At 33.7% G+C, this 12,811-nt stretch overlaps 2 protein-coding genes across 2 annotated transcripts; both read left to right on the top strand.

The window, feature by feature from the left end:
* Positions 1-369: 369 nt before the first annotated feature.
* LOC118072985 (uncharacterized) lies at positions 370-3,266 on the top strand. Its single transcript, XM_035093221.1, has 5 exons — positions 370-615; positions 722-869; positions 944-1,026; positions 1,112-1,268; positions 1,369-3,266. The coding sequence occupies exons 1-5, from the start codon at positions 553-555 to the stop codon at positions 1,581-1,583; spliced, it is 666 nt and encodes a 221-aa protein (XP_034949112.1). The 5' UTR covers positions 370-552; the 3' UTR covers positions 1,584-3,266.
* Positions 3,267-10,429: 7,163 nt separating this feature from the next.
* IntS10 (integrator complex subunit 10) lies at positions 10,430-12,741 on the top strand. The gene is made up of 6 exons (XM_035095250.1): positions 10,430-10,616; positions 10,686-10,753; positions 10,819-11,062; positions 11,140-11,997; positions 12,066-12,230; positions 12,297-12,741. The coding sequence occupies exons 1-6, from the start codon at positions 10,464-10,466 to the stop codon at positions 12,720-12,722; spliced, it is 1,914 nt and encodes a 637-aa protein (XP_034951141.1). The 5' UTR covers positions 10,430-10,463; the 3' UTR covers positions 12,723-12,741.
* Positions 12,742-12,811: the final 70 nt, after the last annotated feature.

Raw genomic sequence — 12,811 nt, 5'->3', positions numbered from 1 at the left:
TGAAAAATATTTAAACCAAGACATTTAATTTATAAAATATTTTTAGACATTCAATCTTCTATATTTGAAGATGAAATATCTTAAGACAATAATGGGGTGTTTAAATAATGATTAATTTATCATTTTATCCCATTATTTTATTTGTAACTTACTGTTCATAACTGCAAGTTGGTTATAAATGAACATAAACATGTTTTATCATTTTATGACAGTGAAAATATTAACGTAAAAACAACTACTGCAAGGATTGCATTCCAAGACTGATAATTTTGAGATTTCTGCTAAAAGAAGAATCAATATTTTGAAGAAGCTTCTAATAATAAATATGAGTCTTTACAATAATACAAATACCATCGACATTGCTATACCCATTATTACACTTGTGTGTAACCCATGTGTATTTACATTTCTTGCTAGAATCATTATCACGCAGTGTCCTCGCTAACCGCCGCACGGAATAGAATAAACGTTGTCATTCGTGAACAGTTTGTACGCATTAATATAATTTAAACGTACGCAAGTGGTTTAATAAATTGAAAAGTTTATCAAATTATGACTACTCTATGTTGCATTAGTTTAACCATAGCAGCAAGGATTATTGCTGCACTAGGATTGGTAAGTCAATCTATTACCATTAATAGTGTTCATGATTTTTTAATATGACACAGATCTTCAAAAGTTAATCGTTATCTAATACATTATTTATTTTTATTCCATTTAGTCGACTGCTATTCTGATGATCAATGTAGTTGTGAGTGAATATTTTGTAAGAATTGAAGACGACGAATTTCTAACTGCTATTAAATCCTGGACCTTGATAGGACTTAACTGGACTAGATGTATTAAAAGTTTAAAACTTACCAATGAAGGTATTTTATTTATAATGATTTATCATAACATACTTATCAATGATATAATATTAATGTATTTTTTTGTTTTGTAGTTCAAGTTACTTTTATCTGTTTACTTTCCTACGCTACATTGTTACTAACTGTCAATGGATTGCTAGCAATTGGAACTATTTACGTAAATACTACGATTTTAAATTCCATTTATTATTCGACACTATTTATATTTAGTTAAATATATAATAAGACTTTACTATTTTTAGAAAAAATCTAAACATGCACTTCCATGGATGTATGTACAGATATTTAGCATTGCAGATCAAATGACCTCAGTAATCATTTTCTTGACATCTTCAAGTATCAACAGTAATCAGACTTCACAAATACAAGCGAGTTCACCTTTATCATGCATTTACCTCAGTAAATAAATATATTGTTAACTCTATCAATTATATTAAATTTTAAAATTCGTTAAACAAATGGATTTTAAATTTTGATTAAAAATAATTCTTTTTTTCAGTTACCAATATGTATTTCTGGCTGATAGTGTTCTCAGCACGTGAACAATGGATTAGAAAATCAGAATTATCTTTAAATAATGGAAACCCAAGTGCAATAATTACAGAACCTCCGAGAGATTCTAATGTGCCTAAAACTCCATCATATTTATCACAAAATCAATCATTCTTCCAACCAGTAGTACCGGAGGTATCAAATAAGCCTGATAATTTATGATAAAAAAAATCTAAACATTTTTTTGAGTAGTATTAAATTAAGAAGGCTCGTGCAAAATGCTAGATTCTTTGAAACTATTAATGGCTCTCTAAGTTATTAATTAACATCAAAAACGATATTTTAACAAAAGTTAATCTTAACTTATAGTAAAACTTTTAATTTAAACGTAATATTTAATTTAATGTCAAACAAAAAATTGTGACAAAAAAGAAATAAATGAATTCTAACGAACTGATTAATGATGACTGATGACAAATGTATTCTTTTTAATATAAATAGAAAAACTGAAAATGATACACGATAAAAGGTAGTTGATAGTGAATGTACAATTGAGTAAAATCTAGTAGTCACGATAAATCAAGGCGGACACACGACTAATAGCGTGTATCAAATGTGCGTGATCAGCCGAGCGTAGTAGCATATAAAATATGAGAAATGACCACTATTTACGTCAAAATACTCTTAAACTCTTAAACTTTTTTAAAAACATATTTTACATTCTCCAAGATCAAGAGATTGTTTGATTAATTTTCAAACATTCCAACATGAGTCTTACATAAGCCATCACTAATACTTTATTTAACTCATTGAGCTTGCGTCATTAACCTCATCAACACTATCAGCGACTATAAAATAAAAAATCTACACACCAATAATTATTATCAAAAAAACTCGACATTAACTCAAATAAAAAATAATGTTGGGAATAATATTTTATGGATGTATGTAATTACAAACGAATGAAATCTATGTAAAACCACATGTGGCTTATCTTATCGCACAATCTTATTATAAACCGATTAAGACGTATCATTGATAAACGATAAAACAGAGCAGTGAATAACATAAACGTTAATCATTTACTTTTTTTTTTGTATTTAAATATGTCAAAGATTTTTTAAAAAAAATATCTGCTCTCAGTTTATCCTTATTCATCTTGTTGATTCATGTCTGCAAGCTCTTATCAATACATAATATTATTATCCGTATTGAAACGATCAGTATCACTATTTCATACTGGAACATCGTCAAAATTCATAGCTTGATACTCTCAGCTCTCTGCTTAGTTGCACGTGCTTGCAGACTGGTCTGGTGATATTATACATAGATATATTAGATAGTATGTAATCTATAGATGTACATATTGTGGAATCGAGGGTGGAAGAAAAAGATAGAGAAAGCTACGCGGTTGGTTGGTTGTGCTTTTAAAAAGAACTGAGCGAGTCAATTTGTAGTCTGTCGCAAACTTTTAAAACACTAGTTGACAACCAGCCTCTCCAGCTTGCTGGCAAGGGGTTTTTTATCTCACTCACTCCTTTGGTTTCCTTTTTGTAACATCCCCTACCCTGTTGAGAGTCCACCCTCCGTGTCGCGGGAACCGATGGATTGTAAAATAAAACTAACTTGGCTCTTTCGTGGCCTGAGAACGAAGTACCTACCAAGACTAAATTTCATTTCCTCAACATCTTTCCTCTTTTTCTTTCGTATCTCATCTTAGTGTCTATGTTCAAGTTGTAGTAAAGACCAAAAAGTTTATCAATTACTCACAGTATAAAATCCTCATCAAGTCTCGTAAATCAAAACTATGTATCCATTATACTCTGGTGGTATCATGTAATCAATCTGAAATGTAAGAAAAAAAGTAATTACTTAAGAGAAATAAAAACACTTGACACGTTTTCATTACAGTAAATCTTAGTAATATACACATTAAACATGCATTAAGATTTCAAGCAAAAGAATGACTTTGACTTTTGGCCAAGAACTTTCAAACGAACGGTCTTTATTGATCCGCGATACTTGAACGGAACTGAACGGTCCATAAAGCTAACCAATGCTAATACTTCGTATCTCCGCATTGGCGTCGATGTGTCCAGGGGTGAGTTTAGTTTGTATACAGAAAACACGCTACGAAAATACGAGCCGATGCCTTTAACTCCCAACCGGAATCCGCAATAAACGCGTAACCGAACCTAATTCGTAATGTCGGTAGAGTCATTGTCTAGGTATTGTTGTGGGAAGCGGAGAAACTGAGAGGGCAAACCTCACCCTTGTGACTGTCCAATGCACATAAAACCCTTGTTGGGGTTATTGCTGCAAGACTGCCAGTAATACTTACTTCTAAAGCATCCCCATGTCTGAATATAAATAAATACAACCTCATCTTTGCTAAAAATCAATTAATTCTTGAGATAAAAAAAAATCGTCTGGTCTTCAGTAACATCCCGGGCGTCCATATCATTTGCCAAGATTGAAAATTTGCCTCATTTTAGCATTGAAATTTATTTGAAAAAAATTGAAAATGTTTACAGTGAAATTTATTACTTGACCTATAGCCTACACTTGTATCCATTTATTTTTTCTTCGATCAAGCAATAAAACTCTGATAGAATGTTGAAAAGTAGGGAGAGAATATTGCTTTTGAATTTGTTTGGGGATTTTGACGACACGTGCTAGCCTTTTTCCGCGACTGAGGGAAATGGACCTACGGAAGTAAATTTGTGAAGGCGATGAACGATGGGCACAATAGTCGTATTTAATAGTACATTGAATACAACGGTTAGCCATAAACTTACATAGCAGTATGATGGTACAGCCCATGATGTAGTTTGTTGGACTTTCTGGGGAAAATGTGGGTAACGGTCTACACCAAGATAGCATTAAATTCTCAGTATATTTCAACGTCTACTCAGGAAACGATGTATCGTCAATTGCCCATACTGCTGATGATAGTAATAGAGTCTATTGAATTTCCTGATTCAGTTTTGTCTGGCATAAAAGTCTCGGAATGAGTATAAAAGGTGGAGAAATAAACCGAGAGAAGTGGCGTAGTATATTAATTGAGTGTAATAGAAAAAAAGAGAAACGAGTAAAAATATTGGGGATCTCTTTCAGAGGGTCGGAGGCTTCAACGAGCCACAATTAGGCGGTCCCGGTTCCTCGACTAGCTTTAGCATTATGCAAAACAGATTTTAAATTTAGATGCAACGTTGGTGGGTGAAATGTCCAGAGTATGTATATGGGTGTTGAAAATATATCCATACATTTAAACTACTCACACTCTACTAAAAAGAGGGTGTCGTACGTGGGCTCGTAGCGTCGACAAATTAGCGCGTTTTAAATCCAATCCAAGCTAAAAGAGAACTACTTTGCATTTCTCGCGTACACCCAACATTTGAGGTGTAAAATATTAAATCCCAACGCCTCTGCCTCTGAGCTTCGTCGTCGGTACATGATTCTATCTCACTCGTTGCTCCTGACGCTGCGCCACTCTACGAGTTTACATTTAAATGTAAAAGTGTCGCGAGTGCCGTGGAAAGCTGCTGTTTTGCATTCGAAAGCTCATGATTGCCTCTGAGCTTTGCTTTTGACGTATAAAGCACAAATGCCATCATCCGAGGAGCACTTGCGTGAGAGCTTTATCCATGGAACTAGTGACGAAGGAGTCTGAATGGTGTTAGTGAACAAACAGAATATGCTATTATCTCACGCAAGAGACTAGAGAAACGTTTAATTAACTAACATTACCCTCTTTGATTTCATTTTTTATCGGATTATGATTGCAGTAGACATGCATCATTGATTCTCATACATACAAAGTACTTAAATACTGAGTATTGTCAATGTGAATAACATACGTACATCTATTAGGTATATATGTTGACCTCAATAGGGCATATGCGGACAATTTATTTCTCAAGGCCTGATCAATTCTTAGAAGTCTACAGAATACACCGTGAACAAGTATTAAAGGAGATTCAGGATAAAAAAGAGAAATAAACGAGAGAGACAACAAGATAAGCCGTTGCTATTTTTCTAATATGTATGTTTCTCGTGAGCGCGATAAAAGAGCTTCGTGCAATTTACTATATGATAGATTGTGCTCACGGACAAGTTCCATTACCGAGCTCACTGAATTATTGAGTGGGCAATTTCCCGAGACACGCGGTATCCTGCATCAAAGTGTCAACGTGCGCATCGAGCCTCCATCTCTCTCTCTCTCTCTCTCTCTTTCTCTTTTCACTTCCCCTCAGCTTTCGATAGATCCCCGAATCACGTGAAACGATGCAGCAACATCCCAACATCCATCGTTCGCCATTCATTCGACCGTTAAACATTATAATTTAACGATTATTACCCCTTGCTTATTACTTTTCCACCTGGGTGATCTCCAACTTTGACAAATTGTTGCAGTTCTAAAAACATATATATTTATAAATTATTATAGGCAATTAATAAAATAGTAGTCGATATAAATTTTTTGATGTGATGATTGAGTTTAATAAATCTTCAAGAGGCAGGAAAATTATTTATGAATATACCTTGATAATCAGTAGATCAATCTATTTTAGATTGTTTAAGTATTCTTACTGGTGTAGTGTCCTCTGCAAAATCCCTCGATATCCAAGACTTGTATGTATATAACTGTATTATAATCTTGCAATTGGGGCGTTAGAGATGACTATCTCTACTCGTCCCTCTCGTCCATATGCCAGGCTAATAAGAGCCCTAATAACAGAACCACCCTTCGACCTGTCACTAAATATTTTTCTCCTCCAACGGTCTCTCGTTGGGAATTGGCCCATGTTCAAGATGGTCAATCAATATTTCTTCTCTATCTTGTTGTCAATCAAAACGAGTTATTACCACCACAAGCGCTCTCGTTGATGATGACAGTCAAAAAGGTTTCAAGTGCTTCTGATAAAAAATAATGCAAATATAAAAAAAAAGAGAAGAAGAAAGAGGAAAAGAACAGAGAGATGATGATGCTTTCATAGCAGGGCATGTTCTCTCGCGCCAGAAAATTATGCAGATGGCGGAGAAAAGCTTTGATAAACACGACAGTCTCTGATCGTTATGCAGATTCACGGTGCTGTAAAATGGCGGCAATATCACTGCGTCGAGGCCAACCCGTGTATAGTAGCAACCCCTCTGCGTATCCAAGGCTGAGGCTGGACCCCGCGGGGATACGTGTTTCGGTTTCTCACCCTCTCGACCATGTCCCTCCCACGTTGATTTTCACACCCCGGGTATTGCCTTGCCATTTCTGTAAGCTCTTTCTCTCCCTCTCCATCTATCTATCTCTCTTCCTTTCACACCCCAACTTTTCTCTTAAGGGGGTGAACGTACTCTCATCTTCACGCGTCTGCGCGTCGCCTTCACCGGATCTGATTGGAAGGCAGACTAGACTTTAAGACGTGCAAACTCTGTTGTCACTCTAAACCCCCACTGCATCTCTATTCTCTCTCTCTCCGTCATCATATCGTTCAAGCTTTTATTGTCCAATCTAAGCCACGAATTGTTCCCAAGTACCTACTTAGAATGTAGAATTGACAATTATCTGTCCATGGACTAGCTTGAGAGATAAAAGATGTTCATTATCAGTCCCTTTAATTCTGTCCGATGCTGATGTTGAGATGTTTTATTCATGGCTACGAAGAAAAACACCTTGAAGACATAACTTTGTTAAAACTAAAGTCTACTGTTCTAGTTGTCATTGCTGAGGAATAAAATACAATTCATGGATAATCATTATTGATGATGCTGATAGCATTGACAGATAAAATATAAGAGCTATTTTGTATATGTATATGATGAATTAGAATCGATTGGTGGACGTTTAAACCGTTGGTTATTTTTAAACAGAGTGGTTGATAATTCATGAGAACAATTATTGAATACTAAAGTTGTGTTACTCACGCGATTATACCGAGTGATCATGGCATACTTTGGGTGTGGTATGATATTTATATATTCCACGCTACATGTCCAACAATCAGTCGTTAGTATAGATATTGGATAATTATTTAATGCTACAAAATAGCAAGTTCAATAACAAATTATAATGAGCAATGGATTCAACAAATATCTCTGAGGTAAATAGCAACAGTAAGAGGGAGAATTAGCTTGACAGTTTAACTATGACAAAAGCACAATAGAATACGCCGTTTCCTGAGTTCTGTATGGCATGCAGCTGTAATTTTTTATTCTCTCTTGCTCATCTCCATTTATCTCTTACTCTGTCTATTTCCCTTTATTTTTACTCTGTTTCCAGTGGTGGCTTATTTCGAAATGGCGGATATTGCGGACAGTTTAATGTCGTGCTGCCGTCATGCATGCTCGTTAGTTGACGATACTTTAATTTAATCGAATCACCGGTAAAACCGAGTCCGCACGAATGTCTCTACTGTATCACGACGTGGATCACTGCAACTATACACAGTATTATACCTACGCATCGTTTTCCCTCATTTCCCACTAGAATTTTCCATTTCCTTTCATATATTCATCAACTACATTAACTCGACATACCCATTATTTTAACAATAAAACAAAAATTCCTCTTTTCCATACGTTTAAGTGATCATCAGTTGATGATAGTCATTATGATGATATGCTGTTTCCTGCGACCATGAGTATATATTCAAATAATGCGACAGCAGACTCGTATGTCATTTCGATGTCGAGGGGTTATAAACTTGAGGGCTGAAAATCCATTAAAGCCAATTTTAATAATTTTATAATCGTTTGCTAATGACTGACTATTTTATCATGTTATCTCATCAATTATTTGTTTAGAAAATTTGCGATTCACATTGTCTTATTGTTAAGTATATATTTCATGGAAAAAGGAAAAATTTCCAAGTTTCAATGACTTGTCTTCAGCTAATAATATAATTCAATTAGTTGAAACAAACGAGCTGGCGAACGCTTCAATAAGAGATTGCCCCTCTGGTGTATTATACAGCTCTACCTCGTTATCGGGTTACTACATTACTCTTCAAGGTGATATCAGCGGAATATCAATTATAGTGATTAACTACGACGACCCAAAGAAACTTTATCCACGAATAATAGATAGACAAAAGCATCCAGATCGCTGCTGTAGACCATTTCTTCGTTGACAGAAGAGTGAATAAAGTCTTTTGTTTTAATTCGATTTGCAAAGTATATATTCAAATGTCCCTTCTTTTATTATCGGCATTAAAATCTTCGGGTACACGATCTGCTTTCAAATTGATTAATCTTTTTGTAATTCTCATAGCTTAGAAAATTTGATCATCCTTGCAACAATAATTTCGCGATGTCACCATCATGGACCATATGAACAGTAGAAAAACTCAATTCGCTATGGGTTTGTGAGCTGTTTCAATTAGATCCAGGCTCATGTATTATAATGTAGAATCAAATGCCTTGCGGCCAAGTCTCTCTTAGTACAGCTGTCATCTCGCGTGCATTCGCACGTAGTAAATACATAGATGAGTAGGAGAGAAGGATGATGACCATTGTGTAGACCAGATCGCAGTAAACCAACCGTAAATATTGAACGTCTAATTGACAAATTCGATTTCACATCCATAATGGAATTACCAATTGGTTTGGTCTCTACGTCCACTTATTTCGAAACTTTCTCCAATATTTCATCAATACTTTGACAAATTAACACGCCGATGACCATTCTAATGTTCATCTAAATATAGAAACGATAAAAACGTTTGATTAAATTATATTAACAATTAAAAAAAAAAGTTATTATAAACTTTTTTTTGAAATTGCAAATTAGAATAATAAGAAAGGGATAAGTGAAGAGAGATGTCAGGTGGTCGAAATCAGAACAATAACTCAATCTGCAAGCAGTAAATCCTGCAACAAAATCGTCCATTCAAATGCAATCTTGATCCCCTGTGTCAAATGGATCTAAGTAGGTACTTAGTTGCACATTTGGCTTAAATTTTATACGATGCCACCCGTTCAATGTTATCAATCTTTAGCGATCTTTAGATAGGTATAGCTTACGTGATATTTTGTAGTAGTAGATGAACATTCTATTAACCTCACGAATCCTTTTGTAAATATAATAAGTATTAAATATTCAAATTATCTTAAAAGTATAAGGTAAATTTGTGATGCTCAGGAGACTATTCCCTTAACGAATATCAAGGCCAAAACTTAGAGAGAAGTCGGTGGGTGATTTAGGTTTACCGGAGCATAAGCAGATAAGGTACACTACGTGCACTACGTGATACGGTTGGTAAACTCAGACCTGGCTTTGTTAAGCTCGGATTCTGAGTGCCTTTGATACGTGTACTTGCTTGCTAACTAACCAACCTAAGCTATCTTACGATGCTAGACTCTATTTAATAACATTAACTGTGAATATACTCTCTACTAGTTCTCATGACCTGATACTCACATTAGATTAACATTTTTTTTTCTAACTAATTTTCTTGATGTTGTCGCAGAATCATTCCCCAGTGTAATCCACTATCAAAACATCATCATTACATTATCTAGGAATTTATAAAATAGCTATGCACGTATTACCATTGCAATGGATAACCTGAACAGAGAAAGTAATTTGAGTTATGAAAGAGGGAAAAAGTATATTTATGACGTTTATATTTAAAGTTTGCTATAACCACTTAAAAGCTCTCACCCTGGCAAACGGAAATAATGCTTTCAACGTAAAAAGTAAGCAGCTTTCGCTCGTTGAGTGCTCAGGGTTATATCTTTATAAATGTAGCTACTTCAAGACTATCCACATTATTCACCGGATTTGCGAGACATTTACTATTGATCGTAATAATTTTTTCCGTATATTCATCAAGACAATCATCTTTTTCACTCACAAAAATACAATAAATTTTTTTAACCGTTACGATTGTTGAGGTTTTTTATTTAACAAAAGATGAATATTTTGAATTTCGATACTAACAACATCTTTATGACTTCATCAAAAACTTCGACGTCTATCATATGCTGGTAAGTGAAAATTTATACTTTATCAACAGCAGATTATTTCATTCTATTCAAAAGTGACCTGTAATTATCATTTAATTCTTGTTTAGTAAACAGTAAAAAAATTAAAATAGGAAAAAAATGTTTGAAAATCATAATATAACTGATACAAAAGGATCTAAAGAAGATTATTTATTATTAAGGGCTAAAGAAGCCATGTCTACTGATATTTATGCCGCAAAATCATGGTTAATAACAGCAAAATCACTTTTTCCACACAGTGTAAAAGTACAGGTTAGAACTAGCTGGAGAATAACATCATAATAAATATAATTTATTCTTAAAGTGTCTTTTATTTTCCAGTTCGAAGCTTATAGAATAGAAAAACTATCAAAAAATGTTAAGGAAGCAGCTAAATGTTTCAGTGAAATGTAAGTTTTATCATGTTAGCTACTAACTACTTATTTGAATCATAAATCCATTGGCAATTTAACAGATTTCAGAATTTCCCCGAAAATGCAGAAATTTGGAAAGAAATTGAATCTATTACTGCATGTTTGAGATCAGAAAAATCAGATCCAGAATGTGAATTATTGTGCCAAATGTTTCAACATATTCCTCAAGAACTACAACATAGATTACTTATTATGACTGCTGATCATAGTGAAGATACAATGGAGCACTGTAAATTATTATTATTGTTACTCAGGCGGTTTCCACAAACGATAGCTACACATGGAGTAAATAATTATCTAGTTATTTGTTTATAAACATAGTTTTATTTTTTTTTAATAATAATATTGTTTAACTTTATTAGCCAAGATTAGTAGAAACATTGCTGACTGCAGAAAAACATAGCCATCCATGGGAAGCTGTAAATGATTTTCGACGTCTATTAGCTTGTGATGCTTTACCTTTATTAGGTGAAGCTCCAGTTGAATTAAATGCTAGACTTAGCCTTCGATTGCTCTGTAAAGCAGTCGAATTTTATTTGGTTTATATTCAACAAACTACAATCCCAGACTATGATATTCAACTGGACTACGGGGGTAATCAAATCCAACAACCATGGGACAAATTATTCAAAGTAATGGAAGTTATGGGAGCTAAACTCAGTTGGGAATTAGGTGAACTTTTTTCAACGCCTTGGAATCAAGAAGCTTACTGTGACAGGTTACAACAATTCAGTACAAATCATACCAGTAATTTGAATGACGAAGCAATGGTCAAACAATTGACAATTTGCACAATTGTTGTTTTAATAAGAATTTTAAGTGGACATTTATCGAAAATTAATCATGACAATACTGAATATTGTCTTGTCGAGGCATTCGCAGAACCATATTCAACTACAGAGACAAAAATAAAAAAACGAAAAAGAGAAGATAATTCAGGAATAGTTTTAACAAGTGACGACGACTACGATGGTCAAGGATTAATTTCTGCAGTAATGTTATGGGATATTTTAAACAGAACTGAATTGATGAAAAGAGAAATAGCTAAACTTAGTCAACAAATGCATTTAGAAACTTGGATAAATCCATTTCTAAATGATGTAGCGATATACAAAGGTCAGCTACATGATGTATTGACGAGATTTTCACAAGTAACTATTAAATCAATAGCAATACATCTGCGACTAGCTAGTACATACTTTTTTCTTAAAGATTATGCGGTAAGTATTGGAATAGTAAGATAACTTTAATGGTTTATATTTAATTTTAATACGGATGACATTTTCAGGCCATGTTAGAAAATATTGTCAAGATAGCAGAGTCACGTTTTCAAGTACGTGGTAAAGTATCAACGAAACTTTCCGTACCTGCTATTAGACATGTACACTATTTACCAATTGAAGAATTACCTGTTCTACAATTTTGCTGCAAATTATTGTTAGCAGGAATGAAAGTAAGTATGATTAAAATAAAAAAAAATTTTATTTGTTTTTAACATTTCACCTTTAATATTTTTCAGACTAAAATACATTTTATCAGTGATCCTGGAGATTGGACGATAGGCAATTCTCTTGTTCTTATGCAAATTGATTGGCCTCAAGAGGCAAATCTTTTCATATCAATTATTGAAGCTATTAAAGCTAACAAAACATTTCAATATCCTTTATTTCTAACATACATAATTAATATTGATATACTAGAAGAATTGACGTATCTATGGACTGAGCATGGTGGTGGAATTTCTTTAGATATTGCTATCGGTTCTGAAGTTCTTCAGAAACGTCGTATAACAACCAGAGGTACAGACAAAGGTGTTCGAGAAGAAGTAAGACAAGCTATGAGACATCAAGCTGCTCGAGATTCAGTAGATCCAATAGAGAAATTGATTCAAAAATTTATTGTAGATGAAAAGGCTGCATTACTTCATAGTTTGTTAAGAAAATAATATTTTTGTTACCAAATAAAATAATTTTATAAAAAAAAAAAATTTTAATACAAAATAAATACCAAGTTTTATTCAAAATGGTCTTTATC

This window comes from Chelonus insularis, unplaced genomic scaffold (genome assembly GCF_013357705.1).
Source record: "Chelonus insularis isolate UGA/USDA-ARS -01 unplaced genomic scaffold, ASM1335770v1 contig_131_pilon, whole genome shotgun sequence".
Classification (NCBI taxonomy): domain Eukaryota; kingdom Metazoa; phylum Arthropoda; class Insecta; order Hymenoptera; family Braconidae; genus Chelonus; species Chelonus insularis.
The sequence above is the reverse complement of the archived record's forward strand: the minus strand, read 5'-3'. Positions and strand labels throughout refer to the sequence as shown.

Excerpts from the sequence above, each read along its gene's own strand:
- IntS10 (XM_035095250.1), top strand. The coding sequence starts at position 10,464 with ATGTTTGAAAATCATAATATAACTGATACAAAAGGATCTAAAGAAGAT. Across the intron at positions 10,617-10,685 it reads CACACAGTGTAAAAGTACAG|TTCGAAGCTTATAGAATAGA; the intron begins GTTAGAACTAGC and ends TTTATTTTCCAG. Across the intron at positions 10,754-10,818 it reads GCTAAATGTTTCAGTGAAAT|ATTTCAGAATTTCCCCGAAA; the intron begins GTAAGTTTTATC and ends GCAATTTAACAG.
- LOC118072985 (XM_035093221.1), top strand. The coding sequence starts at position 553 with ATGACTACTCTATGTTGCATTAGTTTAACCATAGCAGCAAGGATTATT. Across the intron at positions 870-943 it reads TTTAAAACTTACCAATGAAG|TTCAAGTTACTTTTATCTGT; the intron begins GTATTTTATTTA and ends TTTGTTTTGTAG. Across the intron at positions 1,027-1,111 it reads TAGCAATTGGAACTATTTAC|AAAAAATCTAAACATGCACT; the intron begins GTAAATACTACG and ends TACTATTTTTAG.